Below are 12,419 nucleotides of genomic sequence, written 5' to 3'. Positions count from 1 at the left end.
ACAGACCAAAAGTTTGGACACACCTTCTCATTCAAAGAGTTTTCTTTATTTTCATGACTATGAAAATTGTAGAGTCACACTGAAGGCATCAAGGTCTATTTGACCAAGAAGGAGAGTGATGGGGTGCTGCGCCAGATGACCTGGCCTCCACAGTCACCGGACCTGAACCCAATCGAGATGGTTTAGGGTGAGCTGGACCGCAGAGTGAAGGCAAAGGGCCAACAAGTGCCAAGCATCTCGGGAACTCCTTCAAGACTGTTGGAAGACCATTTCAGGTGACTACCTCTTGAAGCTCATCAAGAGAATGCCAAGAGTGTGCAAAGCAGTAATCAAAGCAAAAGGTGGCTACTTTGAAGAACCTAGAATATGACATATTTTCAGTTGTTTCACACTTTTTTGTTATGTATATAATTCCACGTGTTAATTCATAGTTTTGATGCCTTCAGTGTGAATCTACAATTTTCATAGTCATGAAAATAAAGAAAACTCTTTGAATGAGAAGGTGTGTCCAAACTTTTGGTCTGTACTGTGTGTATATATATATATATAATAGTATATATATATATATCATACACACACACAAACACCCCCCCCCCCGTGGGCTTTTCCGGTATACAGCATTCTATCAGGATGACTGCAGTCCCTCAGCTCCGCCCCCTCAGCCTTTTAAACTCTCCCTCTCCGTATACCGCCACCGTACGGAAAAGAAGAGCACGCATCTGATTGGCTGTCACCACGTCTCTGTCCGTCTCACTATCATCACTCCACACCGTCGACCAATCAGCGTCCAGCTTCTCAGAGCTACGCCACTGTTCTTTCTGTCGCAGCCAATCAGCGGCGCTGAAACTTTACATTAAACCTGTCCGTGAACTCGCGCACAGGTAGAGTCCGAGCGCCTCTGGGAAAAGGGTGAGTGTGAGAGCAGTTTCTGTTTAACTATAAACAAGAAAACACCTTATAATATAAGATTCTATTATATAGTTTATATTTATAATATATAGAATACAGTTTCCTGCACTTACACTACTGCTGTTTTACATTTGTATCGCTGACGTTTATTATTTATATTTTTTTGCATCATAAGAAATGTGTATTTACAGCACTAATACTAAAACATTTATCCAGGAATTTATTCAGCAATATTTAATCACATTACAGTGCAGGATTATTATATATGTTGTCAAATATTAGAGGGAAAAACATGCCTGTGTGTGTGTGTGTGTGTGTGTGTGTGTGTGTGTATATGTGTAATATATATATATATATATATATATATATATATATATATATATACACACACACACACACACACACACACACACACAGAGAAAGTTATCTCAAAATATGAAAATCTTTTTATTCTCATTATATAATACATGACAAAAAAAGCACTGTATTATGCATGCACAACAGGGTGTGACAAAATGATTGTTAAATATCATATTATTCATCTACTTATTATTTCTAAAGAATTAACTTTCCAGGCAAAATCTCTGAATTCGTATGTGTTTGTAGGGAAAATATTCAGTATTTGAGTTGAGTGGATTAGTTTACGTTCCCCTTTAACAGCGTGTTTTATTTTTTTTATACCACAGCCCTTTATTACTATTTTATATTGAAGAAATGATCTCTTTGGTTTTATTGTTGATGAAATGAATTTATTTTATAATTCATCTTGTGAAGCTTTGCTTCAGCTATAAAGAGTTGTTGGCCTTTTAAACATTGTGTTTTTTTGTTTTTGTGAAGGTCGGTACATTTGTTGACGCGCAGGTATGGAGACGAACAGCACGGCTGACATCTTGTCTTCGGCATACTTGGCCGTGGAGTTTATGGACTCGCTGCTGCCTCAAAACCCCCTGCAGGAGCCCGTGAAGCTGGTGTGGGACCACATGCTGCAGAACTACAGCAAGTTCCAGATCGCGACATGGGGCTCGCTCATTGTGCACGAACTGGTCTACTTCCTGTTCTGTCTACCGGGCTTCCTGTTTCAGTTCTTTCCGTTCATGCAGAAATACAAGATTCAAAAAGTGGGTGGAGCCTAAAAATTCACAATTTTTCCACATAAACACAATTAACACAGTGAAGAGTTTTATCCCTGTTTTTTTTGTGCCGATGGTGTAAAATTTGTACCCCCTCAGTCTCTCTTACTGGTTAATCACATCAACAATATCCAATCGAGAGCGTCTATGAGCTCACGTATGTGGAAGAGGGCAGATAGCTCTTTTCTCTTAAGTTGTGAACACAAAATAAGGTTATGGCATCAGTAGAAAACTATACATGCAAAATAGACACACTTTCTTCAATTTCACAATTTCAGAGGTGCATATGATATGACGATTAGACTAATGATTGATATTTATTTTATTATGATGTAACTGAGCATTATTGTATAATAAATAATAATTTAAATACAACTGTATTTTGATGTGTAGAGTTCTGGGTTGTTTTTATTCTTCTATTATATTATTATTAGTTGTATTATAATTGTTTGAGTCCATGACCAGCATCTGTATCATTTCTGTCCAGATGTATACATCATAGTTTTTATTGGATAGTGTACAGTAAATACAGCTGCTAGAAAAATTAAATTCTGAATTGAAATATAATATTTGTGTGTGTGTGTGTGTGTGTGTGTGTGTGTGTGTGTGTGTGTGTGTGTGTGTGTGTGTGTGTGTTTTGTAGGATAAACCAGAGACATGGGAGAAGCAGTGGAAGTGCTTAAAGATGCTGCTGTTCAATCACTTTTTTATCCAGCTGCCTCTCATCTGCGGCACATACTACTTTACGGAGTATTTCAGCATCCCTTACGACTGGGAATCCATGCCCCGATGGTAAGGAGGTCTGTTAAACACTGCACTTGTCCTCACTCTGTAGTGAACAGAAGGTTATGAGGTCAAATCCCAATCTCGTTTTTTTTTTTTTTTTTTTATTATGTCACGTTTTAATAAGTTTTCCTACTTACGTATATCATTCTTATTACATTATCGAGAGAGTGTGAAGTGTATTTCCTCTAAAGGTCAGGTCCCTGTTATATTTACATTTGGGACGAGCGTGCTGGCACGATATAGACGTGTTACGATAAACAAATAACAAAATTGCACATCGTTCACAGCTGCACTTTAAGGGGTTACTCAGTTTTACACGTGGTATTATTCACCAGACGTGATGCTGCTACTGCGTATTCAATTTCTGTTTTTATTATTGTAGCCATATTCCGATTCATGTTTATTCTATTCTTTTTTTTTTATTATATCCCAAATTCTATTGTATTCGACTTCATTCTTTAACCTTTTTATTACCCTTTTTATCCTTTATTTTATTTTATGGAACGTTGTGCTCGTTAAATACTTTATTAGGCATGTTGTGTAATGTGTGTGTGGTTATCCATACCTCCACTAACTAAATTGTGTATCGGAATTTATTTATTTTTTAATAATGCACTATATGGAAAAAGACGTTATTTCATTGTTTCAAGAATGCGATTGTTAACATCCCATTCCACATTGAGTTCCTATTTGTAATAATATTAACAGTTGATGGAGGTTTGTCTTCATTCAGCCACAAGGGTGTTAAAAAAAGTGTTAGTGATATACTACAAGATCTTCTCCTCCAAACCATGTAAAGCTATTCATGCTGAAACAGGGGTTTGGGTCTCCTAGTTCGAGTGAAGGGAACGTGTAATTCTACCACATCCAAAGACCTTTTATAATTGTGTGCCAACTTCATTAAGCTGGGAATGTCAGGTGTCCCAATACTATTGCCCATATAGTCTACATGACAAATACCATTTAAATTTGAATAACCAATGATCCATCACAACACCTAACAGTTCTTCTGTAAACACATTCTGTTTGGTTCTCCCTCAGGCCGTATCTGTTAGCGCAGTGTTTCGGCTGTGCCGTGATCGAGGACACGTGGCACTATTTCCTGCACCGAGCTCTTCATCACCGCAGAATTTACAAATACATCCACAAAGTTCACCATGATTTCACGGTGAGTGTCAAAGATCTAGAAAAGCTGAGCAGAAAATACCAATGTAACAATAACAACACTGTGGTAGTTCGTATCAGATCACTGTCTAGTCTTAGTTTAATACCATGCGATTTTATTGATTGTAGCACGTCAAATTTTCAATGTGTAACACTTTCTGGCACTACAGAGGAGGTGACGCTGCCTGATTGGCTAAAAAAAAAGTCAGAAAGTCGGAATTGCGAGCGGAAAAAAACTCAGAATTGTGAGAAATTAAGTTGGAATTGTGAGAAAAATAGTCGGAATTAGGCAAATTTTTTTCTTATGTGGCGGAAACGGGCTTACGGTCCAGAGCGCTCCGGAGTTTAGTGTGGTGGTGCGTCAGTAATAATGGCCCGTGGGGAAACAGTGCTCCATGTGTAGTTAAATGGACTAAATGCCTAAGTGTTTTTGTGTATTCAAGTTACTTTAGGAATCATTTCAGCTTTAATTGATATTGAGGATGACAAGGGTTCGAGCTTTGAGAGCATTTCATGAGAGATTGAGCAACTTGACCTGCTTAAGTGTGACTGTGTTAAAGCGATTCTGACAATTTAAGGAATATACAAGCTACGGAAATGCTGGGCTTCTCCTCGTCATATGAAATATAGAAAATAGAATCTATCAGCAGCCCATAATGACAAAGTGAAAACTAAATTCTAGAAATGTCTGTACATTTATTTTAATAAATTAAAAAAACTGAAATATCAGATGTACATAAATATTCAGACCCGCTTGAAAGCAACGCTTGAAAAAAAGCTCATGTGTCTCCCAGTTCTCTTGCTCGTTGCTGAGATGTTTCTACACATTGACTAAAGTTTACCTGTGGAAAAGTTTATTGATTGGACATGATATGGGAAGACGCACAGCTCTCTATAAAAGGTCTCACAGCTGATAATGTATATCAGAGCAAAAACCAGGTCATGAGACAGGATTGTTGTAAGACACAGATCTGGGGAAGACTACAAAACAATTCCTGCTGCACTGAAGATTCCCAAGAGGACAAAGACCTCCATAATTCTCAAAGGGAAGAAGTGTGGCACAACCAGGACTCTTCCAAGAGCTGGACACCCGAATAAACTGAGCAATCAGGGGAAAGGTGACCAAAAAGCTTGATGGTCTGAAAGTCTTTTATGTGCCTGTAGGCAAACTTCAAGTGTGCTTCCATGGGTTTTGCACTAAGGAGAGGTTTCTGTCTAGCCACTTTGCCAAAAAGCCCAGATCAGTGGAGGGCTGCAGTGAGGGTTGTGCCTTCTGGAACTTCTTCTCATCTTTACACAGGATCTCAGAGCTCAGTCAGCGTGACCATCAGGTTCTTGGTCACCTCTCTTACTAAGGCCTTTCTCCCCTGACAGAATCTAGTTTACTTCCATGATATGAATCTTCTGGCAGTAACTCTTTGTGTGTGTGTGTGTGTGTGTGTGTGTGTGTGTGTGTGTGTGTGTGTGTGTGTGTGTGTGTTTAGGCTCCATTTGGAATGCAAGCAGAATATGCTCATCCGCTAGAGACCCTGATCTTGGGTGCCGGCTTTTTCATTGGCATCATGGTGTTCTGTAATCATATGGCGCTCTTATGGGCATGGGTCACCTTCCGTCTGCTGGAGACCATCGACGTGCACAGGTACAACACACACACACACACACACACACACTCATATTTCAAACAACTATTAATCCAATATCACTTTATTTATCTCAGCTTTATCCATTGAAAAGACAAAACACTTCATGCTTAAATCCCAACACTGTTGCTAGGCAACAGGAGCATAAACTAGCTAACGATGTAGGTGATTATTTAAGCAGCTAGCATGAAGCGCTTGTGTTTTATCTGTACCTTGTAAGCGAATGTAAAAAAAAGATTGAAACTAACAACTTTAATTATAAAGAAAGCATTAATAGAAAAGGGCAAACATAAAGCACATGTTTAGGTTTTATATTTTCTGTTTAGTGGATACGATATCCCTCTGAATCCCCTCCACCTGATCCCCTTCTACGCCGGCGCACGTTTCCACGACTTTCACCACATGAACTTCGTGGGTAATTACGGCTCCACCTTCACCTGGTGGGACAAACTTTTCAACACCGATGACCAGTACAACAGCTACACACAGAAACAGAGCCGGAAGAAAAACGAGTAACACACACCCACACACACAAACACACTGCTCATAATGTGTCTCACATTGGACTGAACTGAACACATTAACAACAGCAAACCTTCACCCGTTTCACCACAGTGCATCTTAGAAGAGAACCAAATAAACAAAACAATCGGATTAGCGATTCATCATCTCTTATTTGCTCTGAATCTTTTTGTATGTTGTTTATTATTATTTATGTTTAGAACATCAGCATTTAATAATACATAATATGGACAGACGTTTGTGGACACCTAAGCATAAGATTCGTATGTTCTTTTTGAACACCCCATTCCACATTTAGTCAGCATTTGCAGTTATTATAACCTCACCTCTTCTGGGGAGATGTTCCTCAGATTTTTGTGGAGATTTGTGAAGATCAGCCACAAGGACCTTAGTAAATTCAGGTCCTGATGTAGGTGTGGAGGTGTGGGGTGCAGTCATTGTTCACATTCATCCCAAAGGTGTTCAATATGGATGAGCCTCTATAGCAGGAGATCTTTCACTGTAACCCATGTAAAGCATATCTACATGGAGCTATCATGCTGGAACAGGTTTGAGTCTTCTAGTTCAAGTGTAATGCTACAACATACAGAGATGTCCTATATAATTGTGTGCGTCCGACTTTGTGGTGATTGGGGAAGAAGCACATACAGTATGTCTGGGAAAAATCAGGTGTCCCAATACTTTTGTCTGCATAGTGTATGTCTATACCTCACATGTACAAAGTGGGTTGTCGTGATCTCAAGTGTTTGTCTGATCGGGTCACGATAATCAGCGATGCAAGCGTTCACTATAAAATAACGATCCCTGAAGCACTTTGGATAAAATATATATATATTTTTTCATGTTTGTTGTAAATGACGTTTCTGAGATTCCTGTGACAACAGAGGGTAATTTAAAAGTCATTTTTTATCGTATGCTTTTACACAAATAATGTTATACACTATTTCCATACACAACAACATATCTGGAATGTTATGCAGTAGCATTATATAATGATGTGCCTGAAGAAAAAACTAAATAAACTCTAATGAAATCTTGCCTCTGTCCGATTTTATCATTTTCTAACATTTTGGGCATCTAGCTCACCACCCCTGCGAAGGATTGATCATGTGTCATCAGAGCAGGTAAAGCAGTCAGATGTTTTTCTGCTCAACCATCGGTGTAAAGCTAAAATCTGTCTAACCATCGTTTTCTGATCTGATCTCTCTCTCTGTCAAGGTTTTAAAGAAAAACCCCAGAGGTCACATGGATTTCTGTTCATTGGTAGATGAATTTGTTATGTTTTTCCACATTTCGATGTGAATGAAAGGTGTTTCATGTGATTCAATGCTGAGAAATTCAGAAACAGTCATTATGTGTGAAGCGTTTGGCAGGGTACATTGGGAAGGTACATAATGAAGGTATTTATAAACAGCACATAACATTGTTAAAGTGCTTTACTTTAGTGGGTTTTTATTGCTTGAGATACAAATCTGTTTTGTTCATTAGGATGCTTTTTAACACTGAAGGCTTGGGATAAACAAGGATTTCTTTTACGTGGACAAATGGGATGACTTTCCGTCTCATCTTGTCATTTTTGTCTTATACTGGCTATCATTCTTGCTTTTGAGCAATTCGGTCCTAAAGTGACTGAAATAGGAAATGAATTGATGTGACTGGGTTCCCTTTTTGTACTCTTAAGGGATTGTTTCTTTCCCCTTCTTGCCTCCATCGTCTTCTTTCGCCACAGCGGATCATCCGTCTCCATATCACTCTATCCTCTACTTCTACCTCTTTCAAACCTCCTCCTTCCTCTTTTCTTCCTTCCTCTATTTTCAGCACCTCCTCTACTTATGACCAAACCATCTCAATCATGCCTCTCTCCCCTCGTCTTCTTAATGTCCTACCTGTGCCGTCCTTCTATTAAACCTATTTCTAATCCTGTCCTTTCTCGTCACTCTGCAGCATCTTCAACTCTGCCACCTCCAGCTTCAGCTCATGTCTTTTTTTATCAGTGTCACTGCCTCTAAACCATACAACCATACAGCATAGCAGGTGTATATATCACATGCCAACATTATACATAGATACTGTAAAAAAAAAACTTTCTCCAGATTTAGGGAAAGCGCGACCTCTGCCGGTGCAGCTGCAATTTTTTTTTCACCATGATTGCATCGGGTCCCATTTAGACAGGTTTACCTCGGAGTGCGCACGCGCCATCCTCCTCCTCATCATCATCATCATCGCACGTCAAAGCTTTGCGGTTTCATACGGGACACGACGCAGCAGTGAGTGTGTGAGAGAGAGAGGGAGGTAGAGGAGGGATCTGGAGAAGAGCTTGAGAAGATCTGGAGCAAAAATAAAGGCTGCTACGGGAAATAAAGAGAAGGCGTTTTGTTTCTTTTTGAGACGCGGTACACAAAGCGAGAGCAGCGATGATGATGATGATGATGAAGGTGGTGGCGGGTTTGTACGCGGTGCTGGCGGCGGCGGTGCTGCTCCTGGAACCGGGCGCGAGCGCCGCGGCGGCGGACAGCGGCGAGATCTCGTTCGAGTACCACCGCTACGAGGAGATGCGTAAGGCCCTGGTGTCCGTGTGGCTGCAGTGTCCGTCCATCGCGCGCATCTACACGGTGGGAGAAAGCGCCGAGGGCCGCGAGCTGCTTGTCCTGGAGATGAGCGACAACCCGGGCGTCCACGAGCCTGGTCAGTGTCGAGGGGGGGCGCGCGTCGGGCACGCGTCGGGCGCGCGCGTTATGACCTCATCAAGTACACCGCGTTCAATTAAGCGTTAATGGCGACCTGCTTTTCTCGTGCAGCACACCTGCATAATCATCTGCAGCTCAGAAACATCATGTAGCATCATCACCACAATCTACAGCTTTATGTAATTGATCAGCAGTGATGATGATGATGATGATGATGATGATGATGATTGCAGGTGCGAACCAAATCATATGCCACTGTACCTGATCAGCATTTGTCCTAAATACAAAGATCTGTCCTATATTTATCCTTCTTCAGCACACCGGTAATCAGTGCAGTGCTGCAGAGAAGAAGGGCTGCAACCTGGACTTGTTTTAGAGATGCACAAGACGCCATTTTGCAGGCTAGGACCGGTCTCATGTTTTAGTTTTACCATTTAAATAGATTAAATTCAGCATCTGTAATGTACATTCTTATGCAAAAATGCTGCAAATCAATCAGTACTGAATGTTTAAACAGAGGGACTCATTAGGACTTCTGTAGGTGTTATAGGGGCAGGAACAATTATATTATGGGGCTTAGAATAAAATGCATTTATACTTTGTGAAACATTAATATATACTGTAATATATACACATTATAGACAGGGTTCTATAATGATATTTATAACACAATGCTTGGCTTCAGTGCCTGGTGCACTGATATGTGTGTGTGTGTGTGTGTGTGTGTGTGTGTGTGTGTGTGTAAAAGGAAACACTTCTTTCAGCTTAATAGGTGTCTGTTTTTTCCTAAATGCCACTATCATTAGTTCCCGCTCGAGATATATATATATATATATATATATATATATATATATATATATATATATATATATATATATATTGCTAACAGATGTCTTTCCACTTCGCCCCCGCACATCGCGAGCGCACTCGGGCATCCTTCCCATAATTTACACACACACACACACACACACACACACACAAGGCGTAAAACAGCGTCCTGATCCTCCCCGGCTTTTATATATATAAAAGAGTGAAGCCGAGAATAGAAGCTCGTCGCCTTGGGGTTTTATCGGCTTAGAGCGATGATCCGTGCGCGCTCCCGTGCCGTGCACAGAGAGGAGATTTAGCTCGGACGCGCGCTCGCGTTCTTGCTGTATCCCCGACGCGCGCCACCTGGCACCTGGTCCTAGGGTTTGGGTTTGGGTTTTTGTCAACATCCATGCTTCTATTAGATTCACCAAAAACATACCTTATCCAGAACGATTTACATTAATAATCATTCATACAACTGAGCAGTTTGGTGGTTAAGGGTTAAATCTCACTCCTTGCTCAGGGGCCCAGGAGTGGCATTTTGGTGTGGCTGGGATTTGAACTCATGACCTTCGGAATAGAATGCTTTAACACCTAAGTCTATGTCTACACTAATCCGGATAAATTTGAAAACGATCCGAGTTCACACTCCCGTTAATTGTTTCTCAAAAGTTGCTCATCCACACTGAAACTTCTGAAAACGTTTACATCCCTAAGACCCATCCCATAAACCTAAGACCCTTCAATCATACAGCGATTTGCAGCAACAAAGTGACCAACATACTCTTGCGATGACTGACAGCGACCCTTGTGTCTAGTTTTGAGAAGGTTGCGAGAAAGTTGAGAAAAGTTCAGCTCAATGCGAATACAGGCTTATAGTCTATTCCATAACATGGAGAGAATGCCCAAGTGAAATGAGACAAAAGTGTGTAGTGACTTGAGTTGAGCACAAAAACATGTCTGAAAATGCAGATATACACTGTTCGGGCGATAATTAGTAAAGCTAAAAACGAGCCTAGCTGTCTTAGCATGTCACGGAGAGTGTAGTGCACAGCTAGGAGTCTATAATCAGACACCAAGTCCATGCCAAGAACATAACAGCAAGCCTTTTCTTTTATCTGACCACAAATGTAGACGGCCGGGGTTTTCTAGACTCATCTGGAGCTGCAGCTGCAGTTCTGTGGTCCGAAGAGATGTAAATAAAGCTGTTGGCCCACAAAAACATAAGATGTGTTTGGTGTTAAAAAGAAGAATGGCCATCAAGAACCACTGGACAGCCAAAGATTGCTAAAACAGCCACTAGTGTTAGTTACTTAAGTTGTTTCCTTCATTGCTGAATGGCCTGTTTTAAAGCTAACCAAGAGACTGGGATAATTAGGTGGACTGAGATGACTTCCTGTCAGCATAGTCATCAATAATAAATAAAGTAGATTGCCACATCTGCGCCTCCATTAAAAGGGTTTGTGTGTATGTGTGTGTTTTAACCTCCTGGTTGATGACGAATTTGTCCATTGACACAAAATGGGTACAAAATCTAAAAACGTTGCATGCGAGTCTGTATATAGCCATCAAAAGCTAAAATTGCATTGTTATACTCAAAAATTGTCTTTGCTGCAATATGACTCTAATTCCTATCAGCCACTGTACCATTACATGACCATCAAATGTCACTTACACCTGAACCTAATTGTCTTGTTATTAGCACTTAATAAGTCTTTCCTTTCCCTGACGGATGTTGCTGTGGTGCGGCTCAGGTTTATGGTTGTGAATCTGTTTCGTGTTATTTAGGGTTAATTTCACGCTCTTTGTTTGGTATATTTGCATTTTAATTATCTTCTTATGCACTTCCATATGCTTATCCTCATGTGTATTGACCATCGTGTCAACGAAACCAAAAATCTTCACGTGATGCGACACCGTACTTTTTTTCATAGCAGGCAATTCAAGACTGTATTCTAGACTTCATCATTGGAGTTGTAGTCTTTTCTAAGTCATTTAGGAAATGTTCACCTTTCACTACAGTTTAGTTTTCTCTGACTGCTCATCCACATCCATATGTCAGCGACGTAATGGCTAATGCTAGCAAGAACAGCAGCCTTAGCGTAGAAATGTCCTCTGTATATGTCCCAGGTGCTTAGCGACAGATTGTATTCACTGAACATCACAGAAACATCCTTCCATGGTGAGCAAATGTGTTTGAAACCTAGCTGAGTGAGCTAACAGTGCAAAACTGAGCAATCTGAGGTAATAATGTGAACAAATCTGACTGGATTTTTGCTTGCTTCTATCTGAAATCCAGTTTTTACACATGAGCTCTATTATCCATGCTAGCTTACATATTTCAAGCATAAAGTTCCTTGTTTATTTTTTTACAGCTCAAAGTAGCCTTCACGGTTGTAACCACCATTTCCTTGGCTCAAACTACAGCAATACCCAAGTTAGCGTCAGAGTTTATATAAAGAAACAGTTTGTAATGTCTGGGGGCAAAAGAAACTGTGGGTAGGTGGCCTGCTAACTGAACAAAGCTAATCTCTGGACAGTCCTGCTAACTCATTCTCTTCAGAGACATGACAGCACAGTGCTCTGAACATCACTTTATCGGCCACTACATTTCACACTTCATAAACATACATTTTTAAAACATCTTTCACTACTGCTATAAGTTTGTATACTCTCGAACGTTTTCACCCTTCCTGTTTAACATTACGCAATGAGGTTAATGGGTTGAAGGAAATGGACTGCGAAAGATCAGAAATGTGGATAAAAACTAC

General features: G+C 40.3%; 2 protein-coding genes across 2 annotated transcripts in view; both read left to right on the top strand.

Annotated features, from left to right (window-relative positions):
- Positions 1–827: 827 nt before the first annotated feature.
- On the top strand, positions 828–7,188 carry msmo1 (methylsterol monooxygenase 1). The gene is made up of 6 exons (XM_046842872.1): positions 828–909; positions 1,747–2,027; positions 2,683–2,831; positions 3,867–3,993; positions 5,474–5,628; positions 5,956–7,188. The coding sequence occupies exons 2-6, from the start codon at positions 1,773–1,775 to the stop codon at positions 6,143–6,145; spliced, it is 876 nt and encodes a 291-aa protein (XP_046698828.1). The 5' UTR covers positions 828–909; positions 1,747–1,772; the 3' UTR covers positions 6,146–7,188.
- Positions 7,189–8,368: 1,180 nt separating this feature from the next.
- The window catches only part of cpe (carboxypeptidase E), a 14,780-nt gene continuing 10,729 nt past the window's right edge, over positions 8,369–12,419 (top strand). Inside the window, exon 1 of the mRNA XM_046842871.1 lies at positions 8,369–8,836. Within this exon, the coding sequence (XP_046698827.1) occupies positions 8,566–8,836 (271 nt within the window). The 5' untranslated portion in view covers positions 8,369–8,565. The remainder of the gene's footprint in view (positions 8,837–12,419) is intronic.

Source organism: Silurus meridionalis, chromosome 28 (genome assembly GCF_014805685.1).
Source record: "Silurus meridionalis isolate SWU-2019-XX chromosome 28, ASM1480568v1, whole genome shotgun sequence".
In the NCBI taxonomy this organism is placed as follows: Eukaryota; Metazoa; Chordata; class Actinopteri; order Siluriformes; family Siluridae; genus Silurus; species Silurus meridionalis.
This window is presented reverse-complemented; position numbering and strand designations above follow the sequence as displayed.